Genomic DNA, 24,167 nt, shown 5'->3' with positions numbered 1-24,167 from the left:
CGCGGTTCTCCTGTGCCTGTTAGTTCTGCTCCCAGCGACTGAGGCCCCCTACTGTTGGCCAGCTCTTACCAGCCGTGTCCAGGCATCCCACTCCTCCCGCAAACGCCCCTCTAGCTCCCGTGGCTGTCATTGCACAATCTGAATCGGAGACCCGGTGATCAAGCTTGAACCAGGAAGCGCGCAGAACCAGGAATCTACTGCCCATCTCCCTGGTGGGCCCTGCTGCCAGAGGGACATTTGTGAACCCTTCCATGGGCCCAGTTCTGCACCAAGCACTTTCCTGGATTCTTTTTTAATCCTCACCCAGCAGGCAGTTGAGACAGAGATTGCCATTTTGCAGCGGAAGCCCCCTAGGGGTGTTGCGTGTGCTTTCCAGGCCCCCGGTCTCCTCCTGCTCCCCCACTCTGTCCATCTGGGCACCTCCTGTGGCTTGCATGGGATGGGCACAGGAAAAGGGAAAACTTTTTCTTGCCTGTCACCCATGTCCTCTGGTGTGGCTTTGCTCTAGCCAGAGCAATGATTCAAACTGGCTTGTTTTCTTCTGCAGGATTGTTTTGGGGGTTCTTTGGCGCCCCCATTGGTAGGCATGGCTCACATGCAGTTTCTCCTTGGGCAGGACCTGCTCTCGTTGGCTGCCTGGGACACCCCACTCAAGGACTGCCTGGACTGGGTCCCACTGCCCATTCCCCTCCTCCACCCCACAGCCCTCACGCCCAAAGTCCCTTCTGGACAGCTCCAATCCTTCTCTCTTCACCCAAGTCCTCAGCTGGCGAGCCGGAAGCCGCAGTGTGCTCTGTGAGGCAAGATTCACCCTGCACAGAACATCTGATTCCACCACCGAGCTGCCACTGGGCCGGCATCCTGTCTGCAGGCTTCCCCAGGAGTGGGTCCCATCTGCCCGAGCCACCCACTCCACCCCAGAATCCAGAACACAGGTCAATCTCTGCAAATGGCCTCTGTGAAGCCCCTCTCCTCAGCCTGTGGGGAGGGCAGGAGGCCCTCACGCACCACCCCCACACCATGGGGTGGGAAAAACAAACACCACAGCACCCCAACAAGTGGCTCTGAGAAAGGCCTCCCTCTGCCTTCCAACTGGCATCTCTCCTCTCTGCTGCAGGCAGGAGGGAGCTTTCCGGAGCCTTCTACAGCTAGTTCTTAACCACCTCCGTTGAAAGAACTGCTTTAGATGGTCTAACATCTTGTTATAGAATGAGTGCAGTTAGCAGTCCTGGCTGAAACTGAATCTGAAAAATCTTTGTTTACAAAATGGCACTTAATGTGAGGTAATTTCAAACTTACAGAAAAGTTGCAAAAATAATAACAAGAGTTCTGGTATAGAATTTTTCTTCCAGAAGATGCACCAAATGTTCCCGTTTTACTACATGTTTTTTTCATTCTCTCCCTTCTTTCCTGTTGTTTTTCTGTTTGAGAGTAAATTAATGACCTGTTACTGTCAAACTCTTCAGTGGGATCTAAAAATAAGCACCTTCTTTTATACTACCATAATACAATTATCAAAGTCTGGAAAAGAACATTAATACAATACCATTAATTTATCTACAGATCTCTTCAAATCTCCATTTGTCCCACTAATACCCTTTAGAGCACAAGAAAAAACAGTTAAAGATACAATCGGGATGCATTACAGCAGTTGTCTTGTCTCTCTAGTCTCCTTTGATGTGGAACAGTTCCCCAGTCTGTCTCCTATTTTGAAGAGTATGGCTGTTTATTTTGTAGAATGGCCCTCAATTTGGGTTTGTCTGCTATTTCCTCATGATTAGATTCACTACATGCATTTTTGGCAGGAATGCCACAGAAGTAATGCTGGGCCTTCTCAGTGCATCGTATCGGGAGGTACACATTTATCCCATTACTGGTAAGGTTAACTGATCATTTTGTTAAGGTGGTGTCAGTGAGGCTGCTGATCTATACGGTTACTCTTTTTCCCTTTGATTGTATCAGCATCTTGTGGGGAGATGCACTGAGACTGTGTTAATATCCTGTCTTCCATCAAACTAATCTATCTCAATGTTAATTTTAGCATCCATTGATGGTTCTTGGTATAAATAATTATTACTATGATGACTGCTAAGTGGTGATTTTTCTAATTCCATCCTTCCTTCTGCATATAGTAGGTGGCATTCTATTGTCAGATGGTGTATACAGCCAGAGCAGGAACCACAATGAGGCAAGATGGCAGAGACTGGGTGTAAGTACTAGGCCTACAAAGGGTGATCAGGGGGCCAGAAACTGCTCAGAGTCAGCAGGTAGCAGAGGGGGGGCATGCCAGAGGACCTATACTTCTCCAGCTCTGCTCTCAAAGGTGCCCAGAGCAGCTCTTGATGGCTTGGAGCTCTTGATGGCTTGCCCTCTCCTAAAATCAGGCTCAGCCACTTATTCCCACTCCAGGCACTGCATTTGTAGCCCAGGCCTGTCAGAAGAACAAGCAGGGGTATGGTACTAAACTCCCACCCTAACCTGCTCTTCACAGGTGGGAGGCAGCATTTACCTGCCACCTGGCACCCCAGTCCCCTAGGGAAGGAGAGAAAGAGATGCTTCCTGGAACCCTAGGAAAAATAATAAACCCAGGTGAACAAAATTCATCACCTACGTGCTTTCTTTATTTTAAAGTCAACCAGTCAGCTTCAAAAACATACCCATGCTTGGCTGGGTGAGGCTCTGTTTATCATTCACACTGTGGGTCACATGGGCACCGAAGCCTAGGCCTTACATTCATGAAAGCAAGTTTTGGGCCTTTACTCAGGCCATTGATCTTTCTTGACTTGCTCTTTCAGTGGGCCTATAGCTGATTTTCAAACCCTTCATGTTTCAGAACTGGGGAAAGGCTGTGAGAAGGAGCGGGGCTTAAATGATACAGCTTCAGTTAACCTGAAATTTTCATCTCCTTCCAAATGACTCATTCTCCGTGAGTTAAGGATGATAAATCTCCATTATGCTTACATAGCCGGGGCTCCAGTACAGTGACACTTTGTATGTTTTTGAGCTTTACCTTATCTGCCATCACCCCCACCCTGTGCAGGGGAGGGTGGAGTTGGCTCTCATTTTTCAGTTGAGGCAACTGAGGCCCCAACCAGAGGGTTCCGGAAGGCAGACTTGCTGGGGCCTCATGCAGAGTTGATTCCACAGGACCAGCACCACCAATGCATTGACTCATTATTCAGTCCACTGTGTGGAGTTGGAGCTTCAGGCTGTGATCCCTCTGGGGATTGGACACATTCCAGTGCAGCTGGTTAGACAAGGTTGGAAAACTTCCAGCTCTCTCTAACACAGAGCAGGCATTCAGCAAATATTTGCAGAGTGGACAAAAATGTCATCATCCTTATTGTCAGTGTTGCAAGTTCCTGCCTGGAACACGTGGGGTAGGTGCTGTGGGACCCTGCAGCATGTGGTTAACTATTCTGGGAGTTCAGACTTGCAGAGGTAAGGCAGAGTGCAGGGCAGCCCAGGGTCATTCCTAGCCAACCCTGAAGTTGAACTGTGGCTCCAAGAATCCTAGAAAGGCAAGACTCAATCTCCTTTCTTCTGCCTCTGGGCAAGGCTCCTCGGAACCTGTCCAGAACCACGGAGGACCTTCCCAGGAGGAAAAAGCCCCAGCTCAGATCAGCTGTGTTCCTTTCTGGGGGAGGGCCTGGGGTGGAGAAAGGGAGCCTAACCAAACCCCCTTGCCTAAATTCCACAGCCCAAAGCGTTTCCCTTGGAGCTTAGGAGATACTTGGCCATCTTCTATTAGTTTGTCACTTACATTTCCAAGCCCAGAGTTATACTCCATTCTCCTCCTGATTCTGAAATCTGGAGAACCACCACAGCCAAGAACCACTGCACAGGCTTCTACCCAGTTCTAACTCCAGTTAGGCTTCTCTCTCAAACTAGCTGCGTGCCCTTAGGCAAATCACGCAACCTCTCTGAGTTTGTAGAAGAGATCATACACAGTACTCATTTCTCTGGAGACATGATACCAGGGCTAGTTTCTCCTCCCTGGCTGAGAAGCTTTTTCCAGGGCAGGAACACAATTCTCATATTCCTTGTTTCCTCTCCCCCAGATGTCAGAAGTATAGGAGGCACTCGGTGTACCGAGTAAGTAAGGGTCCTTTAAAAAATAACAGTAACGCTTGATATTTGCTCAGTGGCCAGCACCAAGCTAAACAGTTTCTATGGATCCTCTCATGTAATATTGTTCAAGGAAGGTAGGATGACTCCCATTTTAAGGATGAAGAAACCGAGGCTCAGAGAGGCTCAACAGTGTCAGGCAGCCTGGTATGTTCTCCCCAGTACTGACCAACACTGTCCCTTTACTCCTGAGAGGTGCCTCCAGGCTTGATGATGGGAAGGGGTGGTCCCTGCGGGGGCCCTGTGGGGCCTTCACAGACGCCTGCATCCACCTCTGCACAAAGGACAAATCAGACAGAGGACAGAACCCCTCCCCCAGGGAAGCCTGGGAAAGAGGTTTTCCTTGAGCAGAAAGGATGAAACCCTCTGGGGGTCCACTCACCTCCTGGCAGCTCCAGACGCTACCCGCTATGTATGGGCTCTGAGAGTGGACAACTAGATTCTCCTCCAATTCAGCTAAACCCAGCCCTTCTGCAGAGCATCCTGGACGGGCTGGGCCACGCCTCCCAGGTGGTACAGCCTCCTTTTAAGTTTTGGAGCCACCTCTGTCTTGAGATGTACTGCTGAACTGTGGGGGAAGCAGGGGGCTTCGGGTGGAACACCAGACACGCCACAGCAAGATTCACCTTGAAGAGCCCAAAAGCCAGAAGGGAGACCCCCAGCATTATGGGGTAGAGGACGGTTTGCTGGGGGAGTTGCAGCCACAGGGGTGGAAGGGCTCTGGGAACCCGTACTGCTCAGAAGGCAGGGATAGGATCCCCAAGACCCTTGGGCTCCATGGAGCTCCCTTTGCTCTGCATGCTAGAATCACTGGCTCCTTAGGAATCAGAAATTGAGGCAGCCCCACAGTTAGAAGGATTTGGCACTTGGTTGTTTTATTTCCTCAGCAGTCAAACAGAAGGGAGGTGGGGCCCCAGCTGAGCACCATGTGGGCAGTACACATCCTGCTATGCCTCCTGCCACCTTCTCTTCTGCCTCCACTGGCAGCCCACACATCAACAGTATTCCTGGCTTCTGGGATGTCACCCTATACGCCACCTGAGTTGGAGGAAGAGACACCCTCCTGGTCAAAGCAGAGTCAGAACCACCAGGCTGGGCACAGCTGGTGGATGGGCATCAGCTGAGCTTCCTGTGCCCTGTCCAGCCTCAGTGGGTCTTCCCCCGGCCCTCAGAGATGACTTCCTCGGGCCGGGCACGCATGTACCATTCCACCCAGGAGCCGTCGTAGATGGGCACGTCGGGCTTGCCGCAGAGGTAGGCCCCCAGTGCCACATGGCAGGCTGTGACACCAGAGCCACACGTGGCCACCAGTGGCTGTGACAGGTCTACCTTCTTGTCCTTGAACAGCTGGTGGATCTCCTCGGGGCTCTTCTCCAGGCCCTCCTCAGTCAGGAATTCTGTGAAGGGGATGTTCACAGTGCCGGGGATGTGTCCGGGCTCAATTCCTGCAGCAAGAGGGCAGGAAGGAGGGGACAGATTCATGGGTGGTCTGAACGGCACCTGCAGTACTAAGGGTCCCTTGCAGCCACAGAGCTAACCCCTCTCTCTGTATCATCTCCTGCTGTCCTCCCTACCAGAAACCCAGGCACGATTTACTGACACCCCCATTTTAAAGGAACTTTCAGAAATCTGCAAATGTAGAATGAAACATCCAGGTTGACAAAGCTCATTTACTGACTTGGCAAGGGCTTATTGTTCCTAACAACCCTCCATATGATAAGGGGGCCTTCTGAATCGAAATCAGCTTTCCGGCAGAGTACCCAGACAAATCACCGAAGATCAACATTTGAAACAAAGACCTATCACCTGAGCATCAGTGAAAAGGGCCAGGTCTGTCTGTCTGCCAGTAATTAGTGCTGAAAACTGGCGGCCAGCAACCAAAACAGACCAAGTGCCCCAGTGTCTCACAGCACTGGTGACAGTGACCCCCGGCCCAAGCACCCACTTTGGGCTGACCTAGCTGAAGAATAAGGACTGTAAAAAAAATCTGTGAGAATAGTTTACAATGTAATGTGTGGAAATCTGCTGCGATCAATTGCAGCCAGTGTGAGCAGAGGCCCCAACCAGTACATTCAGACCCCCACAATGCAGGACCCTGGAAAATCAACACTGGCCAGCACCTGACATTTGCCTGTGGCTGTTACAAACTTTCTACAGTTTTCTTAATCAAACGTGGTTTAGGTAACCTGTAAAGAAAGGAGTAAAAATTTAAGATGTTCTAGGTCTGCTTTGTTTTAAAAATCACTGCTTCAGTTTACCAAAAAAAAGATTAAACCCCACCAGAGCCACATTCTGCCCCAGGCTCCCTGATCGCCTATATGCCCTGGGGGCAATAAAGATAAACAGGCCCTCTGCCTACAAGGACTTCTGGGCAGCTGAGCAATAACTAAGTACAAATCTGATGCAGGTTACGAAAAGGCCCTCGGGGAGCCTGGGGACTTATCATAGAAGTCAGTGATAAGAACAGCTGACATTACTGAGCATCTCCTTTCCCACCGGCACTGTTCGGAGCTCCTTGGAGGTGTTTTCTCCTTTAATCTCTCTCAAACCCTATGGGAAAGAAATGATTATCCCCCTTATGTACATATGAGGAGTCTGAGGCACACAGACTAACTTGCCCAAGCTAATAGGGGCAGAGGCCCAAGAGCCTACGCTGTTAACCATCAGGCCATGCTGCCGGGAAGGGGGCAGGGCCAGTGAAGCTTCCCTGAGAAGGCCCTGAAGGCTGAGTAGGGTTCGGCCAGGTAGAGGGGTCGAGGGGTCTAGGGGTCTAGGGGTCTAGGCAGTGCGGGCTGAGAGTACCCAGACAGAGGGAATCAAAGGAGGCAGGGAACAGCCTGGTGCTCAGGGGCTGAAAGTCATGGTGGCCGAAGCCCAGACAGTGGGGAAGCCAAGGGCAAACTGAGGACACAGGAACCCCTTAACAGGCTGGCATGAAGATGTAAGGCCTTGACCTGACTGCAAGGGGGAAACCAGACTTCCTTGTGCAAAAGATCATTCTGACTGTAGCGTGAAGAAGGACCTGGGCAAGGCTGGTGGACCACTCATGAAGAGGGCCATGCCCCCACCTGCATCTCTGCAAACCTCCCAGGGCCCCCGGCATACTCGTGTTCAGCACTGGTCATTCTGTCTTCACCCCTCCTCCCCATCCCCATTAGGCAAGTATTACCAGCACCCCATTTTCATGCCCAGGACTGAGATTTGCAACAAAAATAAACACTCATAGCCAATGATTCAAATTTCAGCCATTCGGACTCCAGAGTGGGGTTTTAGAGTGGCTTCTGCTTCAGTTTCTCCCCCCAGTGGGGTGACACTCTTACAGGGAGCTGCTGACCAGGTCGGTATCTATTCCCAGGCCCAGGTGTACAGACAGCGCTCCAAGTCCATGGGGAGGTTAGAATGTCTCATGCATCCCCACTTAACAGATGCAGAAACTGGGCTCAGTCAGAAACTTGCAGAGACCAACCCAGAGCAAAGAAGAAGAGCAGGCTCTCAATCTGGGTTGGTCACTGTCGGAGCAGGGCTTTAACCCCTCAAGCAAAGCATGCCTCCCTCCTTGCCAGACTGATGGGGCAAATTATAGGTACACTTGGCCACTGAGGCTGTGGAGTGGGAATGATGAGAAGGGTGATCTTCCCCACTGACTCGGATGAGCCTTTACACATAGCAGCTCAGCCCACCTTGACAACAAGCCTGCTAGGTGTCTATCATTCTCTCCCATTTTACCCATGAGCAAGCATCACTGACGTAAGCATTAAGCACCTCAGCAAAGAGCCACAACCAGAGAGGCACAAGTTAATTATGTCACTTTCCATTTCCCAGTGATGGCAGCAAACACGGAGCGGAGTGCTCCATGCACTTGCTTTCATTTGACATTTGACCCTCACAGCATCCTTTAAGCTCCCTGCTCTGCTCCCATTTTTACACACACAGAAGCTGCAGTTCAGAGGTTAGGTGACCTGCCAGGTGGCTTGCTACCTTGTGATGCACCACCCCCACCCCACCCCCAGACCCTGAACTGGCTGAGCTGAAGGACCTAATGGATTTGAGGTGGCATCCTTATTAGGCTGAACCATATGCAATTAAATTACCACCTATGCAGGTTCAACAATGGTTGGATATCAGCAGCAGTTTCCTCTTGCTCTGCAGGGTTCCATGTGGAAGGGACCTTCTCAATTTACCAAACCTCTCTGGGGCATCGACTGTATGCCAGCTACTGGGTTAGTCTTCAAGGTGCACTGGGAACATGGATGTCCTTGCCCTCAGGCCATCTGAAACAGTACTAGGACAGGGTGAGCCCAAGCTGCTAGCAAGCACAGAAGCTCCAACCTGGATTCAGGGACATGGGGGTGACACTGGGGGAAGCTTTCAAGAGGAAGTGAAAAGTGGCTTCTTTGCACCCTCCCAGAAGCAGGCATGAGAGAAAAGACTGGGGAGTTACTGGCTGCTCCCTGCAGTTAAATTTACTGCCTACAGAGTTCAAGTCGTGGCTGCACTGCTTCCTGAGACCTGAGCAAGGTAGCCATTCTAGGGCAGCTTTTCCTCCTCTGTACCATGACAGGACCTACCTCTCAGGATTGCTGCAAGGGTCCCACCAACCTGGCCACTGACTTGACTGCTTCCTCCCCATCTCATACAGGGCTCTCTTGCAGGCTCCTTGCTGGAGGAACCCAGCTCACAGACAGAAGGCTCTGCCCCCCGGCAGGCCAGCAACCACCCTCTATGCAGTTCCTGCTCCAACCTGGGGCAGCAACCTCTCTCTCTCCTAGTGCCACTGCTGTCCTGCCCTCCGCAAGCCTTGGCCCCCCTCGGGACCTGCCTCCCACTCCCCTGCCCCAGACTCCTCCTCCTCCCCACTGCCTCCATCACCCTCAAGGATGGTGTAGACCTCAGCAGGCCCCATCCTTCTGGGGCTTTTCCCAAACTGGGCTGCCCACCACCCTTCCTGTTCTGCTGTGACCCATCTCCCCCACACACTACATCCCTAGTGCTGGGGTAGGGCTGTCTGGGTCTTCACACTTATAGAGGCCGCCTGGGTTCCCAGAGTTTGGGGTAATCACTGCCCCCAGCATGGGTGCCCGTGGGACAAGTACTATCACCCCCACTTTAGGAATAAAGCCAGTGAGGCTTGGAAAATGAAGCAACTAGAAAACAAATCTCGGGCCTGCACTCTATACGGGGCTCTTTATAGGAAAGGGCAAGGCAGTGAGTGCCCTGGGCGCCTCTATCCCGCGCCCCAGCCAACCTCCTGACCCCTCTGCACATCACGGTTACCATCTCGGGGCTCGGGCTCGGTGCCCCGGAACCTGCCGGCGGCACGGGCGTCCACCACCTGGAAGCGCCGGGATTCCAGGTTCTCCCTGATGTCGTCGTACGTCTTGATGAACGCGGGGTCTAGCACGGCGCAGAACACAGCCGGCGCCGGGTGGCTTTTGCCTGAGCTCAGCGGGAGGCCCTGGCGCAGCCAGTGGCGGAGGCCGCCATTGAGCAGTGACACGGTGCGGTGGCCGAAGGCACGGAACATCCACCACACGCGCGGTGCCGAGTAGAGGCCCTGGTCGCTGGCGTCGTAGATCACAACATGGGTACCAGCGCCCACGCCCAGGCGGCTGGCGTACTCGGCGAAGTCTGCCGCGCTGGGCAGCATGTGGTCGTAGGGCGACGTGCGGTCGCTGCACTGGTCAATGTCAAAGAAGGCGGCGCCCGGGATGTGGCGCTCCTCGAACTCGCAGCGCGCGTCGCGGCCCAGCTTGGGCAGGTACCAGGAGGCGTCTAGCAGCTGCAGGGGCTGCCCGGCCAGCGGGGCCCGCAGGGCCTCGGCCACCCACTGCGCCGAAACCAGCGCGCGGAAGAGCTGCTGCGAAGCCATGGTGACGGCCACACTGGAGCTGCAGGCCTGCGAGACAGGGAGCATGTAAGGAGGACATAAAGAGGCCTGCCTGGTGGTGGGAAACACCTGCGCCTCTGGGACTGGGGCAAGGACGGGCGGGGCAGAGGTGGGCAGTGGAACCCAGGGAGGGCAGAGTCCAGGGAACACAGAAAACCAGGGGTTGGAGAACCCAGGTGCAGACTTTGGTCACTGGGGCCTACCTTCCCCTTCCCACCAGGCCTTGGATATACACAGCACCTAGTTACCAGATGACCCCGACCCCCTGGAGGGGCAAGCTGGCTTCTCACCGCTGCCTGCTGTGGGGCTGGAGCCATAGGGAGAGCGCCTGAGCAGGGAAAGGGAGGCCCTGCTGGCACTTTAGGGCCAGTGGCTCCCGAAGGGGCAGCTCAGCTTCACTTGCAACCAAACACCGCTGCTGGTGGGAGTCACTCACTCATTCATCGAACATTTATACAAGCAGCCTCACAGGGAAGGTAGCTGGTATTTACGCAGTCCTTGCTATATGCCACGGAATCCTTACAATACCGTGGAACCCTGCAGGACAGAGTAGCATGTAGAGGTTTGGCATTCTATTTAATGGGAAGGGGCCACTGAGGCGCATGGGAGTGCCCTAACTTGTCCAAGGTCAACAGCTAACAGGTGGTAGAACCAGGCTTCACACTAGGCAGGCTGATACAAGGATCCGGACCTTTCACCAACATGGGTTATGCAGGCACTGGGAGTCCAGCAAGGTCTGATTTTGCCCCTTGAACCTGAGCTTTCTCTCTGTGGATTGTCTTGCAGCAGCACAACAGTGACTTAGGTCCTCACTCCCTGTCCCACTCCCTTGAGGGCCAGCAACTGAGGACAGCAACCCACCAGCCCATAGCCTTCCAGGGCTGAAGTGCTCCAAATGCTTTGAGCCCCTATGCAAGCAGCCCCTTGTCCATTAGCTGCTTTTGTGTAAGTTAGAGAAAGGGGCCCCTTCTGCCAGGCAGAGGGGCACAGAGCTGGATGAGTGGTGTATGAGCTGCAGGTCAGCCCCACCGACCCCCTCAGTTGTGCACCCTCTGTGCAGGGCACAACCTTTACATTCACAGCATACAGTCCGCCATGGAGAAGTGGCAGGTGGAGAACAAGCGTTTTGTGGAGCACCCCTGCGGGCCAGGCCACATGATAATAAGCTCTGAGCCTCCCGTAGTGGGTATATTAGGTTGCCTGTTTTCTGAATGAAGCAACTGGCAGTTAGAGGTGTAAGCACCTTGCCCTGGGTCACAGAGCTGGTCGGGACAACCTCCGGATTTGAAGCCAGATTCCAACTCCCGTGGATGGACTTCTTCCCTAGCCACAGGTCAATGATGACCAAGGCTTAATGAATCCTAATGAGTCCATAGTGTAACGCATTGTACCCAGCCCCCTCCCACAGCCTCCTCAAAGACTGGCTTGTAGGAACCCACTTAGCCCACGTGGCCACACTTTGTGCTGAATATGAAAAACTTTTGACTTTGCCAGGCCCTGGGGGTAAAGACAGGCCATTGTCTGCTCCAGAAACAACAAAATTGTTGAAAGACTGGAGTTCAGTATGAGCTCTGCAGAGCCACTACCTCAGCCTGGGGTGGGACCTTTTCCTGGAGGCAGAAATGCAACCTGATTTGGCCTTTATAGGTGTTCAGGAAACTACTGCTTGACCTTCAGGATAAGGAGGCTCCCAAGGGGGCTTTAGCTAAGGGGTGATTCCCATATCTGTGGTTTACACCACTGCCAGATAATGTTGGGGTATGCTGCAACCCCTTCTTGAAGAACCCACCTGTGAGTCACAGCAGCCCCTGCCCCCACCATTCCTGGGGCTCCTTATGTGTTTTTTTTCCCCTAAAGATGCATTTAGAGTGTAAAGAATCCTGGTTTGGGAATCAGAGCACCCTCCTCCTACCCCCAGGTCAGTGCAAATCCCACTCTGCTGCTTAACTAGTTGTGAGAGCAGGCACTCAGGTTTCCTGAGCTGTTTCTATTTCTTAGAGCTTCAAACCCTCAGCCCTTATTATAGTGAAGACTAAGTAAGGGTTATAGAAGGGCTATCATAACTACACTGAGTATGGCTGGTTTTAATAATCATTAAAAATGGCTCAATAAAAATCCCCGTATTTCTTCAAAGTTACTCTCATAGGTGGCCTTTCAACCATCTAGATTCTTTGCATTTCAGGATTGAGTGGGACTTAAGAGGTCTGAGGTCATCCTGCCCCACCCTCCCTGCTTGATTGGCAGATCCCACAAAGGACTGTGGGAGGGAGGGAGGGCCATCTGGGAAGGCCATCTGGAAAAAGCACGCTGTGTGTCACTGGAGGGCAAGCCCCAGGTCCTTGTGTGCTGGGCAAGCCTGGAACTCTGTAGGTGAGCGTGCTTTGGGAGTGAAAGACCTCAGAGCACACAGGACAGTCCTTGGAGTATATACAACTGCAGTAGGGGAGGTTGCTGGGCAGGAAAATACATATGAGTGGAGTGAGAGAGAATTAAGGCCAGTAAGTCCACTACAAGGGACTCAGAGTTAACCAGTTAAAACTAGAAACCAAAGACCCAGAGTTAATGCATTAATCAGGTAAAGCTCAAAAGGCCAGGAGCAACCTGGCCTGGAATGTTTGAATATTACCCAGATAGGGAAAAGTATCTGAGCAAAGCCCATGTCTTTCATTGTGTCAATTAGATCATGCCATTGTTAAGATTTACTTTCGCCTGCTAAAAGGCCCAGCTATAAACAGCATAATAAAGACAGGAAAGATTGCACCTTAAAGCTAAAATTGCATTTTAAAACCCAAGAAGTTAAGAAGTAACTAAACATACTCTTTACCAAACAGACTATAACTCAGCCCACCTTGGAGGCAGGGCCGTCTGGATTGATATGCTCCCCGACCAGGAAGCTATCCTGGGAGGGAATCAGAGCAGTAGATTTCCTGTGTTAAACTAATTTTGCAGAATTACCTGGAGGACTGATAAGAAACTTAATCTCATCAAAGATAAGCACCTTGATACCACTTAACAAGTCCGCACCCCTAGCCCTTTGTCACATTCCTGAAAAAAATCCTTAAAAGGGGGAACCCCCAGTCTTTCAGTGGGCATCTCTCTCTGAGGTCGCCCACACTTTTTAAGTGTGTACGTCTTCTCTCCAACCTTTCAGGGCACCTCTTCTCTCTGAAGTCGCCTGTAGTTCTCTCTTTAAGTAACTTTAAATAAAACTTTTACTTTGCTTCACTACTGTGTCTCTGCCCTTCAATTCTTTGTTGCGGCAGAGACAAGGACGGAGGAAAATACACAACATGTAGAAAATACACAAATGGCCCCCCTATAAAGGCGGGTGAGCCAGCTTGAGTGGGTCCTTTGGAAAAGCAGGGCTTTAGTCCAACTGTTTTCCCCAACCTTGTACTTCCTGGCACCCGTTCTGTGCCCCAGAGCAAAGCACAAAGCTCAGAGGAGTCGCTGGGTAAATGTTTACCAAAACACGAATTTCTGCAGCTTCCTGTGAGAATATAATTATTTTAGAATAAAACGAATTTGTAAAAGGAGGAGAGAAACGCAGTCCAGGAGTATGTAACTGCATAAGCAAAAGCCAAGGAGGGGCAATGGTGTGCAGCCAGTTTGCAAGAACCAATTGTCAGATTTTCAGGAATTATGCCAATTGGTTGTTAAACACGGCCGCTGTTAAAATTTGAATTATGGAAGCTTACAATTAAATAGGTTAAATTAAAAACAAAGGCAGTTTTAAAAGTATGAAGCTTCAGGCATGAGCAAGGTAAACAAAGGCAGCTCATGCCGTGTGGGCTTGGGTTAACTGCCTGACCTCAAGTCCACGGCGAGCCCCTGCACAATTATAACGCGGCCCCTCTTCCACCTTTAAAGTAAGTTTCTGGCCTACTTTACAGAGTTGTGAATAACATCCTTAGGAGCGAAGTGCCCCACCGAGCAGGCCTTGACAAATGTTAGTTTCGTTTCACTCCGGTAAGCTCCGTGCCAGTTACTCGTCTTGGAACCTCTAGGTCAGTAGGCCTGGTCTCGCTGGGATCCCTGTCCGGCCTCATTAGTCCTCGTCGTTCCCTCCTGCTCTCCCTGGGGGCACCGAGTGACACCCAACCCCATGCCTCCCCACCCACTACGCACCCCGTTCCAGCCCTGCAGGCCTCCCCCAGCTACTGAGACCAGCCATCCTTACTTGGGGCGAACCCAGGGGCGCGTCTTTCCCCCTAGACTGCAGCCCTCCGCTCCGCTCAGGCCCCAAGGGGGAGGCCGCGCCGCCACCCCAACGATCGGCCTCCCCCCAAAGAAAGGCAAATGCCACGCCGCAGAAGTTACCCGGAAATCGGGCTCTGGGCTGCCGGGCTCAGCCAGGGCCCCCGCGTCAGGGCGCCCCCTCCCCGCGCCCACAGTCCGTCCTCCGCTCCCGCCACCAACCTGCAGCCGGCCAAAGGGAGGAGACTCGGGCACAGCCCACTGCCGCGGCCACTCGGAGCCACCTCTGCGGCGCCTTCCACTGGCCTGGCCGGGGCGAGGGGGGACACCCGCGCCTCCGAGCCGCTCCCAGCGCCGCCCCCGCACCGCCTGGCGCTGTGAGCGGGTCCCCGGCGATCTGGGGGCGCTGCGCGTGTGGGACTGCCGGATTCAGGCCCAGCGGCGCAGCGGGTGGCGCCGGGGCCGAGCGGGCGGAGCGCCGTCCCCCCTGCGGCGGCGGCGCGGTGGTGCGGGCCGGCCGGGGAGCTGCGGGCTCGGAGTTTGAACCGCCCCACTCCTCCAGCGGGCAGGGGCGAGCGCCAGGCCGGTGACGAGGGCCAGTGAGTGCGGCGGGGTGGGGCTGCGGCCAGGCGCCCTGGTCACTCGGGGTTGGGCTGCTCAGGCCGGGCCACCTGCTACCCGGGGGAGGGTGTCCGTGGCGAGAGCAGGGCGCGGTGCCCCGGAAACTCCCAACCCAAATGGGTCAGAGGGCAGGAGCTGGGGCTAGCCTCGGGCATTCTGAAGGCAGGCGAGCACAGGGTGCCGAGGCCGCCGGAAGGTTTGCGAGGGGCGTGCGTGCGGCGTGTGCAGGCTCCATCAGACCCTCCCCCAGGCGCCCACTCCCCTGCGCTCCGAGGAAAGGGGGCTCCAAGCCCAAGATGCCATCTACCTCCATCCCAGGCATCTTTTCGCTGCTCTTTTCTGGCAGGATCCTGAGGGCGAGTACGGTAGCCACTAGGGCCAGGAACGCTGGATGCAGCTCGCCGACTGGGGCCCTTCTGCGCGCGGTGGTGAGGAAGGGAGGAGGAGAGGGCGGAGCAGGCTTCCGTAGGGAATCTGCGAGCCTATCCCACGCATGCCCCAGCCCTTCCAAGTTGTTGTAAACACTCTCCCCTGGGGAGTGCGGTGGGAAACCTCCTCCCAGGCCCCACCCCGCTGCATACACGGTCCTTAATGCCAGTCTCTTTCCTGGTTCCCACCTGCACCAGGTGACACGCAGAGCTGAAACCATGGTTCAACAGGTGCTGTACCGGGCACTGGTCTCCACCAAGTGGCTGGCAGAGTCAGTCCGGGCGGGCAAGCTGGGGCCTGGCCTGCGGGTGCTGGACGCGTCCTGGTACTCGCCCGGTACACGCGAGGCCCGCAAGGAGTACCTAGAGCGCCACGTGCCTGGAGCCTCCTTCTTTGATATAGAGGAGTGCCGGAACACGGCCTCCCCCTACGAGATGATGCTGCCCAGCGAGGCATTCTTCTCCGACTACGTGGGCCGCCTGGGCGTCAGCAACAACACGCACGTGGTGGTTTATGATGGTGACCACCTGGGCAGCTTCTATGCGCCACGGGTCTGGTGGATGTTCCGTGTGTTTGGCCACCGCACAGTGTCACTGCTCAATGGCGGCTTTCGGAACTGGCTGAAGGAGGGCCACCCGGTGACATCTGAGCCCTCATCCCCGGAGCCCGCCATCTTTAAAGCCAAACTGGACCGGTCCCTGCTCAAGACTTACGAGCAGGTGCTGGAGAACCTCGAAACTAAGAGGTTCCAGCTGGTGGATTCACGGTCTCAAGGACGGTACCTGGGTAAGGAGCCAGAGCCAGATGCTGTAGGTAGGTGTCCTGGTTGGGGGTGGGGGGTGGGAATGGTCCCTGGGGAGTAATGTCCAATGGAAGGTTGCGGAGTAAAGATGTCTGGGACCCTCCCCAGGTTTGGCCTTTCCATCTATAAAACCAGAGGGTAGAATTGAACCTAAAGGCTTTTTTGGCTCTGATGCTAGAGTCCCTGTGTAGGTGTTCCCACAGCCACGTGCTAACAAGCAACCTAGCACCTCTGTGGTGTGGCATTGGCAGACGTGATTGGTGACATGTCTACCCACATCCACACCCAGGCATTAGCTCCCCCCATGCCCAAAGGTACGTCCATGAGCCAACACATGTATGTCTGTACATAAGCCTCTCAAGGATACCTAGCTTCTCAGGGCCTCTCTAGTTCCCCAGAAACTCATCTAGACATCAACAGTATCCTTCCAGAAGCACCCCTCCTCTCTCCAGCTCTCCCGGGCCCCCTGACCTTTCCAAACAGCTGCAGCCTGTCTGCAGAGCTGTAACAGCAGCTGCCATCTCACACTAAGCACTTGACACTGCATTATCTCATCCAGCAAGGCTTAATAATATCCTCCTTTTAGAGGGGAGGGAACTGAGACGCCGGGACATAAATGTTCCTTAATGTTATGACCATGTTATATGGTCGAGCTGGGATTGGGACCCTGCACTCCCTAGTTTGAAACCAGGGCTCTAAACCAGGATGCACCATCATTCTGCCCCACCCCCACCTCCCAGGGCCAGCAGGGAGCCCCCTCCCCTGAGCAACCATGGAGAGATGGCCCCTGTAGTCTCTCCTGTGCACAAATGACAGGGAGGCCAGGAGGGATCTGCACCACTGGAGGTGGGGAGAGTCTCAGGAGAGGAAATGCTGAGTTCTAGAACCAGCACTTAAGGGAACCGCAGAGGTCTCCTCATTACCCCTGTGGGCACCTTCCAGTGAGGGCCCCTCTGCGGAATCTAACTCCCGTGCAACATTTTGCCTTACTTGTTGAAAATGCCTCTTCCTTTCTGTGCCTCAGAGTAAGAGACACTTAGAGCTGGAGAGCATGAAAGGGTACCTCACGCAACAGAGGGTAGACTGAGGCACTCCAAGGAAGGGGTCGTCAAGGCCACATGACTGGCAGAGCCAGGGGAGTTCAGGGTTCGCCCTCCCCACCGTGGCTTTTTCCAGGCCCCAGTGTTTATACTGCCCGGCTTGCTCTCTGAAGGTCTGGAGTGAAGATTCAAGTTTGTGGGGCATGTTCCAAGAGACTCGAGGCACAGAACTCCTGCAGCCCCTTCCTGGCCTTGGTTCAAGACGCCTTCTGTCTGTGGGACTTGAGCTGCCACTGAGGCGGGGGGGACAGTGGAGTTGTTTCTCTAGCTGCTTCTCAGCCGGCCCTTAAGCAACCTAAGAATAAGTGAAGGGAGAGGTCAGAGGTGCCAGAGCCAACCTCCCCACTCTCATTTCAGAGGAGAGGACACTGAGGCTCGGAGAGGGGAAACTGCCTGCTGCACTGCCTCCTGGACGCCCAGCTTGCTGACGCTCCCCCTCTCCCTGCTCTCATCCCTGGCTCCCATCTGGAGCACAGAGGAGTTTGGATCCCAATTTGAGGTCAGCCCCTCCTTCGTGGTGGTACCTCAGTCTAATTGCTCAGCCTCTCTAGGTTCCCCTCTTGTAAAATGCAAAGAGTAATGTCAGCTCTGCCCACCTGGCCATGTATTTAACACAGCAACGTCTGGAAGGCTATTTTGAGAAGGGTGAGGAACTACACAAAGGCCGGAGCCTTCTAGAAAGGCCTGGAGGATGGGGCACTTCCCTGCCTCATTCTCTAAAGAGGTTTTTTGCTGGCCTCCTGTACAAGACACTTGGGGATGCAAAGACACGTGAGGCTCTGCTGAGTTCATGGTCCGCAGCTTGGGAGTGGGCTCAGGGAGCACCCCATGGGCTCAGCGGTCCAGATAAAACACCCAAGGGCATGTGGGTGGCAGGCCCAGGGCGGCCCTGGAGGAGTCACCCAGAGGAGGAGCTGCAAGCAGGGCTTCAGAAGCTCAACGGCTGCGTCTTGCCAACTCCCCCTTCTTTGGCTTAGTTTTGTGCCCCAGTTCCTTTGCACCTGTTGGTCAGGGGCAGAAGGTGAGAGTCAGACAGACCTGACTTAACAGCCTGCTGTGGCACTTATGGGTGGCAAGTCCCTTTAGCCCTGAACCCTTCTCCTTAATGAAGGGAACACCACTCACCATATTACAGAGGTGTTGATCCAGCCTGATGTCCTTATAAGCCGTATTTTCCTCCCTGCCTTGGGGACAGTGAGGGCAAGGAGGGGAGCTATTGACCCCTAAGGACTACTGTAATTCCCAGGACCTTGTGGAGATAGTCTGTCCCTGACACCTAACAGCAGCCCTGCATGGGGCAGCGGGTGGGGGTTAGGAGCGGCCTTACTTTACAGATGCAGAAAGGGAGAAGAGGCTTCTCAAAGGAGGCAGAGAGGCCACAGCTTGACCCAGTTGGCAGGCATCAAAGTGGAGCTGTGTCCCAAGGCCACTGCTAGGTAAACAGACACGGGAGTTGGGGGGAAAGCCTCACAGTGTTGCTTCATGGAATGCTGGCCCTCTGCCTGTGTCTCTTACTCCCAGGACTGGTGTGGGATGGGAATGGAAGGGTGCTTAGCCACCTCCCATGGGCCAGGGTTGCGGGCTGCCCAATAGGGCTGCCTGCACTGGAGTCCTTGGTGTCCCAAAGAAGAAAGCAAGAAAGACCCAAATAGGTTTTCCTGGCTTTGAAAACCCACACCTGGCAGTGGCCTGAGGGATGTTAACTTGCCAACTTGACTAGTGTCACTTAGAACCTCCAGGAGCTTCCAGGATGTAATCTGAAACCCGTCCCATAAGTGGGGGCAGGAAGGGACTGAAGAGGCAGGTTTAATAAGCAAGGGAACTGACTTCCAGGGACTTGTCTTGAGTGGGGCTGCAAGATGAGTAATCATACCTGCCTGCCAAATGTTGAAAGTTTTCACAGAAGCCTTACCTGGGTTTAATCCCATATGCTGTGCAGATGGTCTCAGCACCACATCACTGTCTCAAGGCCTGTGGTTGGGGCAGCTTCTGGGAGTGTGAAGGCAAGCAGAAGCGCATTCCAAGGGCGGGGAGGTGCGGAGCCGGAGCCTCAGATGGCCAGGGTCCAACCTATTCTTAAGGGTTGGACAGGCTTATCTTATCAATCACAGCTTCTGAGACAATGCATGTCTTACCCAACCAAATGATTCCCAAAAACTTTACAGCAGAGTCTGGGCCTGAATGGTCTATAGGTTTACCATCCGTCCTTTCCCTCACCTTGATCCACAGTGAGACAGGGCAATGGCTCTTTTCCAAGGCTTGCATGCCTTTATGGTGTTGGGGCTTCAGTGGGGTGCTCATTCTGGCATACAGGGCAACAGGCTCTATTGGTTAACATTCAAATATAGTAATGCCTGGGACATGAGCTTCTCTAATCTCAGCTCTTCTTCCAACTTTCTAACTTGAACTTCAGCCTTCAGTTGGGCGTCGGTGTCCAGCTGAACTGCTCACAGGAGAGGCCAGCCCACTGCCGCAGTGTACTCTGCAGTCCCTCAAACACATGCATTAAAGCAACCAGCGTTTCCAGGCCATCCCCATAGTCACAGGATGGTTCGCCAGAACCTAATACATGGTCATCCCTCCCCCCATAGAGATCGATGGCCAGGGCAGGATTTCCCCCACAGATGGCTCTTTCCCAAAGCCCATCTCTTTGGTCTTCTGGCTGTCTCACCAGTTGTTAGTTTGCAACCTCCTTAGGAGCTTCCCCGGTGTAATCTGCAACTGGTCCCAGGACGAGCAACGTAGGGGGAGACCAAAGAAAGGTGCAAGCTGCTCAGATTGGTAGGTAGTGGGTTTAATAAGCAAGGGAACTCACTCACGGTGCTTGTCTAAGGCAGCCACAAGATGAGTAGATTTCTGTACCCACCCATCAAATCTGAAAAGTTTATGTAGAGACCTTATCTGGGTTGAGTCATATATACCATCCAGATGGTCTCAACCTCACATCACTTTCTCAAAGCTGAGTCGTTGGGGCAGCTTCCGGGAGTGAGGAAGGTGAGCATAATTTGCATTCCAGGTACAGGAAGGTGAGTGAGGAGACTCCGGTTTCTGGGGTCCAGCTCACAGGTCAACGCACAGTCAGGTCCCCTAACTGGCCTTTCTCTACAACTGGCATTTTCTTCACCAAAACTGGAACACAAAGTCCCAGACTTCTGTGTGGCTGAGGAATGTGAGAGGTCACCTCTTCCTCAGCCCCCTTTTCCAGGAAGGCTCAGGGTGGTCAAAAAAAACAGGCTGTGGTGTCGAACAGACTTGATTTCTCTTCACATGCCTGTGGGTCCTGAGATGCGTTACCTCATCTCCCAGAGCCTGGGCTCCCCACTCGTGCCAGGAGGCTAATCTCCCAGGCTCTGTGAGGAATGAGAAAGATAAAGTTCTTGCTGTAACCCATGGTCTGGTGCTGGAGGTTATGTGCATGGTGGCGTGCCTGCCGGGGAGACATAAAGCCATGCGCCTGCAGCTGAAGCTGAGCGTGAGGAACAGCAGTCGCCCAGTGCATCTTCCCTCCAGTTGGCTGTTCTCCAGGGTTCTCTGGGCCAGATTCATCTCGGCTCTCCCCACACACAGGCGGGCAGTTCCTGCTTATTTAAATTCCTCAGACAGGCCCTGAGTCCTCGCTGGCAGGGATGGAAAGGAGGGCCCCTACCTCGCAAGGCTGGACCGGAGTGGAGGCAGGAACGAGCCTGACTTCTTTTCTCAAGACGAGGGTGCCTCTTCTGTAGGCAGAAGGGAACAGTGAAGCTGTTTCCTTGGGGATGAAGGGACAGGAACAAAACAGCATTCAGAACCCGGCAAACACTTAGCCCTTTAAAAACAGTGAAGCCCAGCCTACTGCTTCGCTGCCTGGATGCTGAAACATTTTGAATTTGGATTTCTTGGCAGGGAACACCCCTGAAGTTGGCAGATGAATTGTTCCTCATTGGTAGGTCAGCGCAAATCCCATCTCATTAAATTTTCCAGATAAAAAGGTGAAATCACAACAGGAAGAAATCACTATGGTTTATAAGTTGGGACAACTATTGAATCAAAGGAACTCTTGACTCATGTTGGTGAATTTCAGAATCCTCTTTGGCCTCGGGGTGATGAGAATGGGACTGTGCTGGCGTGATTGTTGTGCACCTACAATGTGCTCGGGGTTGCTAAGGGCGTCTGCCTACAGTTAGCTGATAGTGCCCTTGAGCCTGTGATGTGAGACTATGCCCCCGTTTCACAGATGGGGAAACTGGCTCAGAGGTGCAGGGCCTGCCTGGCTGCACACTGCCCCAGTATGTGCCCAGGTCACTCCAGTCAGGTCTCTCCCTCCCAGTGCTGCCCACCCTGCTCCTGCCCTGTCCAGTGGTCCAAGTTTAATGGGGGTGGTAGGGAGTTTTGGAGGAAGGGAAGCCCAAAGAGATACCCACACCTGCCTTGGTCCCCACTCCCAGTGCCCAGAGTTTGCCAAGGTGTGGGGTGCTTGGAGGGAGGGGCGGCATGGGGCGTGCCAAGGGTGGTGCCACGGCCTTGGCCCTGTGAGCAGCACCAGCTCTGGCCGTGGTCAGTCCCCTTTGCCCCACTTGTTGGTTATTCTGGAACCAGATTTGGCAGCAGGGCCTTGCTGGGTGTGGACACAGTTTGGGAATGGACCCCAGAGCCAGCCTAGGTCCCCATTCTGCTCCATCCCAGCCTCCCAGGGTCACTAGGAGAGGCCTGACTGCACTGTCCCTGTTCCTGCCCCAAGTAGGTGGTGACGTGGCTGGAGCAACAGCATCAGGGCAGGTGGGTCAGCCTCACCAGTCAGGCCTGTACTCCTGCCCTCAGCCCTTACATAAGAATACTCTTATCCCATTTCACCCATGGGAAACAGGCTCAGAGAGATGACATAACTTGCTTAAGGTCACCCTGCCTGCAAGCGGCAGAACTGGGATTTGAACTTATGTGTAGCACCAGAACATAAGCTCCTTCCACAACTGTGCTTAACAGGAAAACCAGGGAACTTGGCATAATCTTGGGTCTGCCTTTACCTGTCTGTGTGGCCTTAGGTGAGCCATGTAATTTTGCCAAGGCTCAGTGTATTCATTCTGTAAAATGGAGCAATACTCCATTTAATGGATTATGTGGTTATGTGTTCGACATCCATCTTCCCTGCTAGACTGTAATCTCCCTGGCAGCCTGGGCTGTATCTCTCACCACTGTTCTCAGCAGTTGGCTGGCACAGGGCATTTGCATTACTCCTCTCAATTGTTCTTCTCAACAACCCTGAGATAGGTATGTACCACTGAGACCATTTTACAGACGAGAAAATTGAGGTTCAGAGAAAAGTCATTTGCCCAAGGTAAAGGTTAGTAAATGGTAGAGCTGAGACTCACATTCCCTTGGGCTCAAGCAGGCATGATTTTGGACATTCCTTCTTCAAGGCAGGTTTTGGGAGAGGGGGTTCTTAAGTTATGAGCATTGAATGTAAGTGGGGCCAGCAATAAATTGAGCTCCCAGAAGCCCTCATGGAGGTTTCTTGGTGCATTATTTTGATTTATGAGGCTCCCTATCCTAAGATTCATGGCTGGTTGTGGTCTCAAGGCCCCACTTGCTCTCAGGCCCCGTGCCGCCTCCAATCCTGTCCTTCCCTTTGTCCTCTGCCCCCTGCCCAGGACTGGACCCAGGCCACATCCGAGGCTCAGTGAACATGCCATTCATGGATTTCCTGACAGAAGATGGCTTCGAGAAGAGCCCAGAGGAGCTGCGCGCTATGTTCAAGGCCAAGAAGGTGAACCTGGCAGAGCCCCTCATCGCCACATGCCGGAAGGGTGTCACTGCCTGCCACATTGCCCTGGCTGCCTACCTCTGTGGCAAGCCTGACGTGGCCATCTATGACGGCTCCTGGTTTGAGTGGTTCCACCGGGCTCCCCCAGAGACCCGTGTGTCCCAGTGGAAGGGCCGGAATGCCTGATCAGAGGCCCCTCTGTTCACTGTAATGCCCCTCAGTTTAGTGACCCGGCCTGAGGGGCGGATGGTTCAGACCTCCTCCACAGAGGAGGCTGACAGGGCCTTAGAATTGCTGTGCACAGCTCTCCTCCCCCCAACAGCACTGGAATAAACATTGTCTTCTCTGAGTAGCTGTGTTGCCTGCCTCTTCCCGGGTTCCATCCTTGCCCCCTACTTCCATGTCTTTCTGATTCCTTAGAACCCACCAAGGAAAGAGCTACATAGCTACCCCCAGCTGGAAAGCTGTACCATGGATGCCACTTACTATTTAGTTGGGCAAAGGAGGCTGCCTCTTGGCCCTTGGCAGGTCCCATGTCCCATGAGCATGCTGGGACCTACCTCGGGGTTCTGGGAAGCCAGAGAGGGGAAAGCCAGGCTAGTGGGCACCATCCGTTCCTGCTGTAGGCCTTCCTGTAAGGTAGGGGCAGCTGGCCTTCCCAATGTGTGTTAAAAGAGGTGTCACCAAGCACAGGCCCTGGGGCCTTTCAGAAGAGGCGATGCTCAGAGGAGGCCCAAGAAAGGTAGCACCTTGAGTGCCCTTCCTTGCTCAGAGTAAGACTCGTGGGGGAGCAGTGGGGGAAGGAGCTGGAGAAGCAGCCCCCTGGAGGTCTGAGAGCTCTGGCAGTGTGACCCAGGAAGGGGCAGTAGAGAAAGGCACCTGACCCATGTGGCTGGACTTGGAGTTTCCCAGGAGAAGGCTCTCTAAACCCTCCTTTGGGGCTGTGTGTTGGGGGGTGGGCACGTAGCTGGTGAGTTCAGTTAAATGGAGATTATGACCAGTTGAATGAGGAGGCACGGGCCACACTCGTGGCAAGTAGCTTCCTCGGCATCCAGGCTTGGGGGGCGTGAGAACCCGGGGTTGTTTTGAGCCAAGGCAGTTTCCTTATCCTCCCACAAGGGAAGCAGAGTCGCAAGATTTATTACAGATCCCAGAAATGCGGGTGGGGTCGGGGGACAACGAGCCAGGGGAAGGGCAGTCCTCCGTCCCAGGCTGCCAGTGAGTAGGGCAGCAACCCCTGTTATCTACCAGCTGCCTGGGGTAGAG

At 53.9% G+C, this 24,167-nt stretch overlaps 2 protein-coding genes across 6 annotated transcripts; one reads left to right on the top strand and one right to left on the bottom strand.

Annotated features, from left to right (window-relative positions):
* Positions 1 to 4,972: 4,972 nt before the first annotated feature.
* On the bottom strand, positions 4,973 to 15,271 carry MPST (mercaptopyruvate sulfurtransferase). Of its 4 annotated transcripts, none has more exons than XM_017653025.3 (3): positions 15,141 to 15,271; positions 9,403 to 10,024; positions 4,973 to 5,573 (listed from the first exon to the last, which is right to left on the bottom strand). In XM_017653025.3, the coding sequence occupies exons 1-3, from the start codon at positions 15,153 to 15,155 to the stop codon at positions 5,275 to 5,277; spliced, it is 936 nt and encodes a 311-aa protein (XP_017508514.1). In that variant the 5' UTR covers positions 15,156 to 15,271; the 3' UTR covers positions 4,973 to 5,274. The 4 variants fall into 4 exon arrangements, with proteins under 4 accessions (XP_017508514.1, XP_017508516.1, XP_017508515.1 ...); XM_017653027.3 differs by lacking the exon at positions 15,141 to 15,271 and adding an exon at positions 14,435 to 14,591; XM_017653026.3 differs by lacking the exon at positions 15,141 to 15,271 and adding an exon at positions 14,336 to 14,584.
* On the top strand, positions 14,685 to 23,250 carry TST (thiosulfate sulfurtransferase). 2 transcript variants are annotated; one of them, XM_017653030.3, is made up of 4 exons: positions 14,770 to 14,811; positions 15,180 to 15,261; positions 15,460 to 16,075; positions 22,789 to 23,250. In XM_017653030.3, exons 3-4 carry the CDS (start codon positions 15,481 to 15,483, stop codon positions 23,085 to 23,087), a joined length of 894 nt encoding a protein of 297 aa, XP_017508519.2. In that variant the 5' UTR covers positions 14,770 to 14,811; positions 15,180 to 15,261; positions 15,460 to 15,480; the 3' UTR covers positions 23,088 to 23,250. The 2 variants fall into 2 exon arrangements, with proteins under 2 accessions (XP_017508518.2, XP_017508519.2); XM_017653029.3 differs by lacking the exon at positions 15,180 to 15,261 and having other exon boundaries at positions 14,685 to 14,811.
* Positions 23,251 to 24,167: the final 917 nt, after the last annotated feature.

The sequence above is a fragment of the Manis javanica genome, chromosome 10 (genome assembly GCF_040802235.1).
Source record: "Manis javanica isolate MJ-LG chromosome 10, MJ_LKY, whole genome shotgun sequence".
Taxonomy (NCBI): Eukaryota; Metazoa; Chordata; class Mammalia; order Pholidota; family Manidae; genus Manis; species Manis javanica.
Note: the sequence above shows the minus strand (reverse complement) of the source record. Positions and strands in the feature narration are given on the sequence as shown.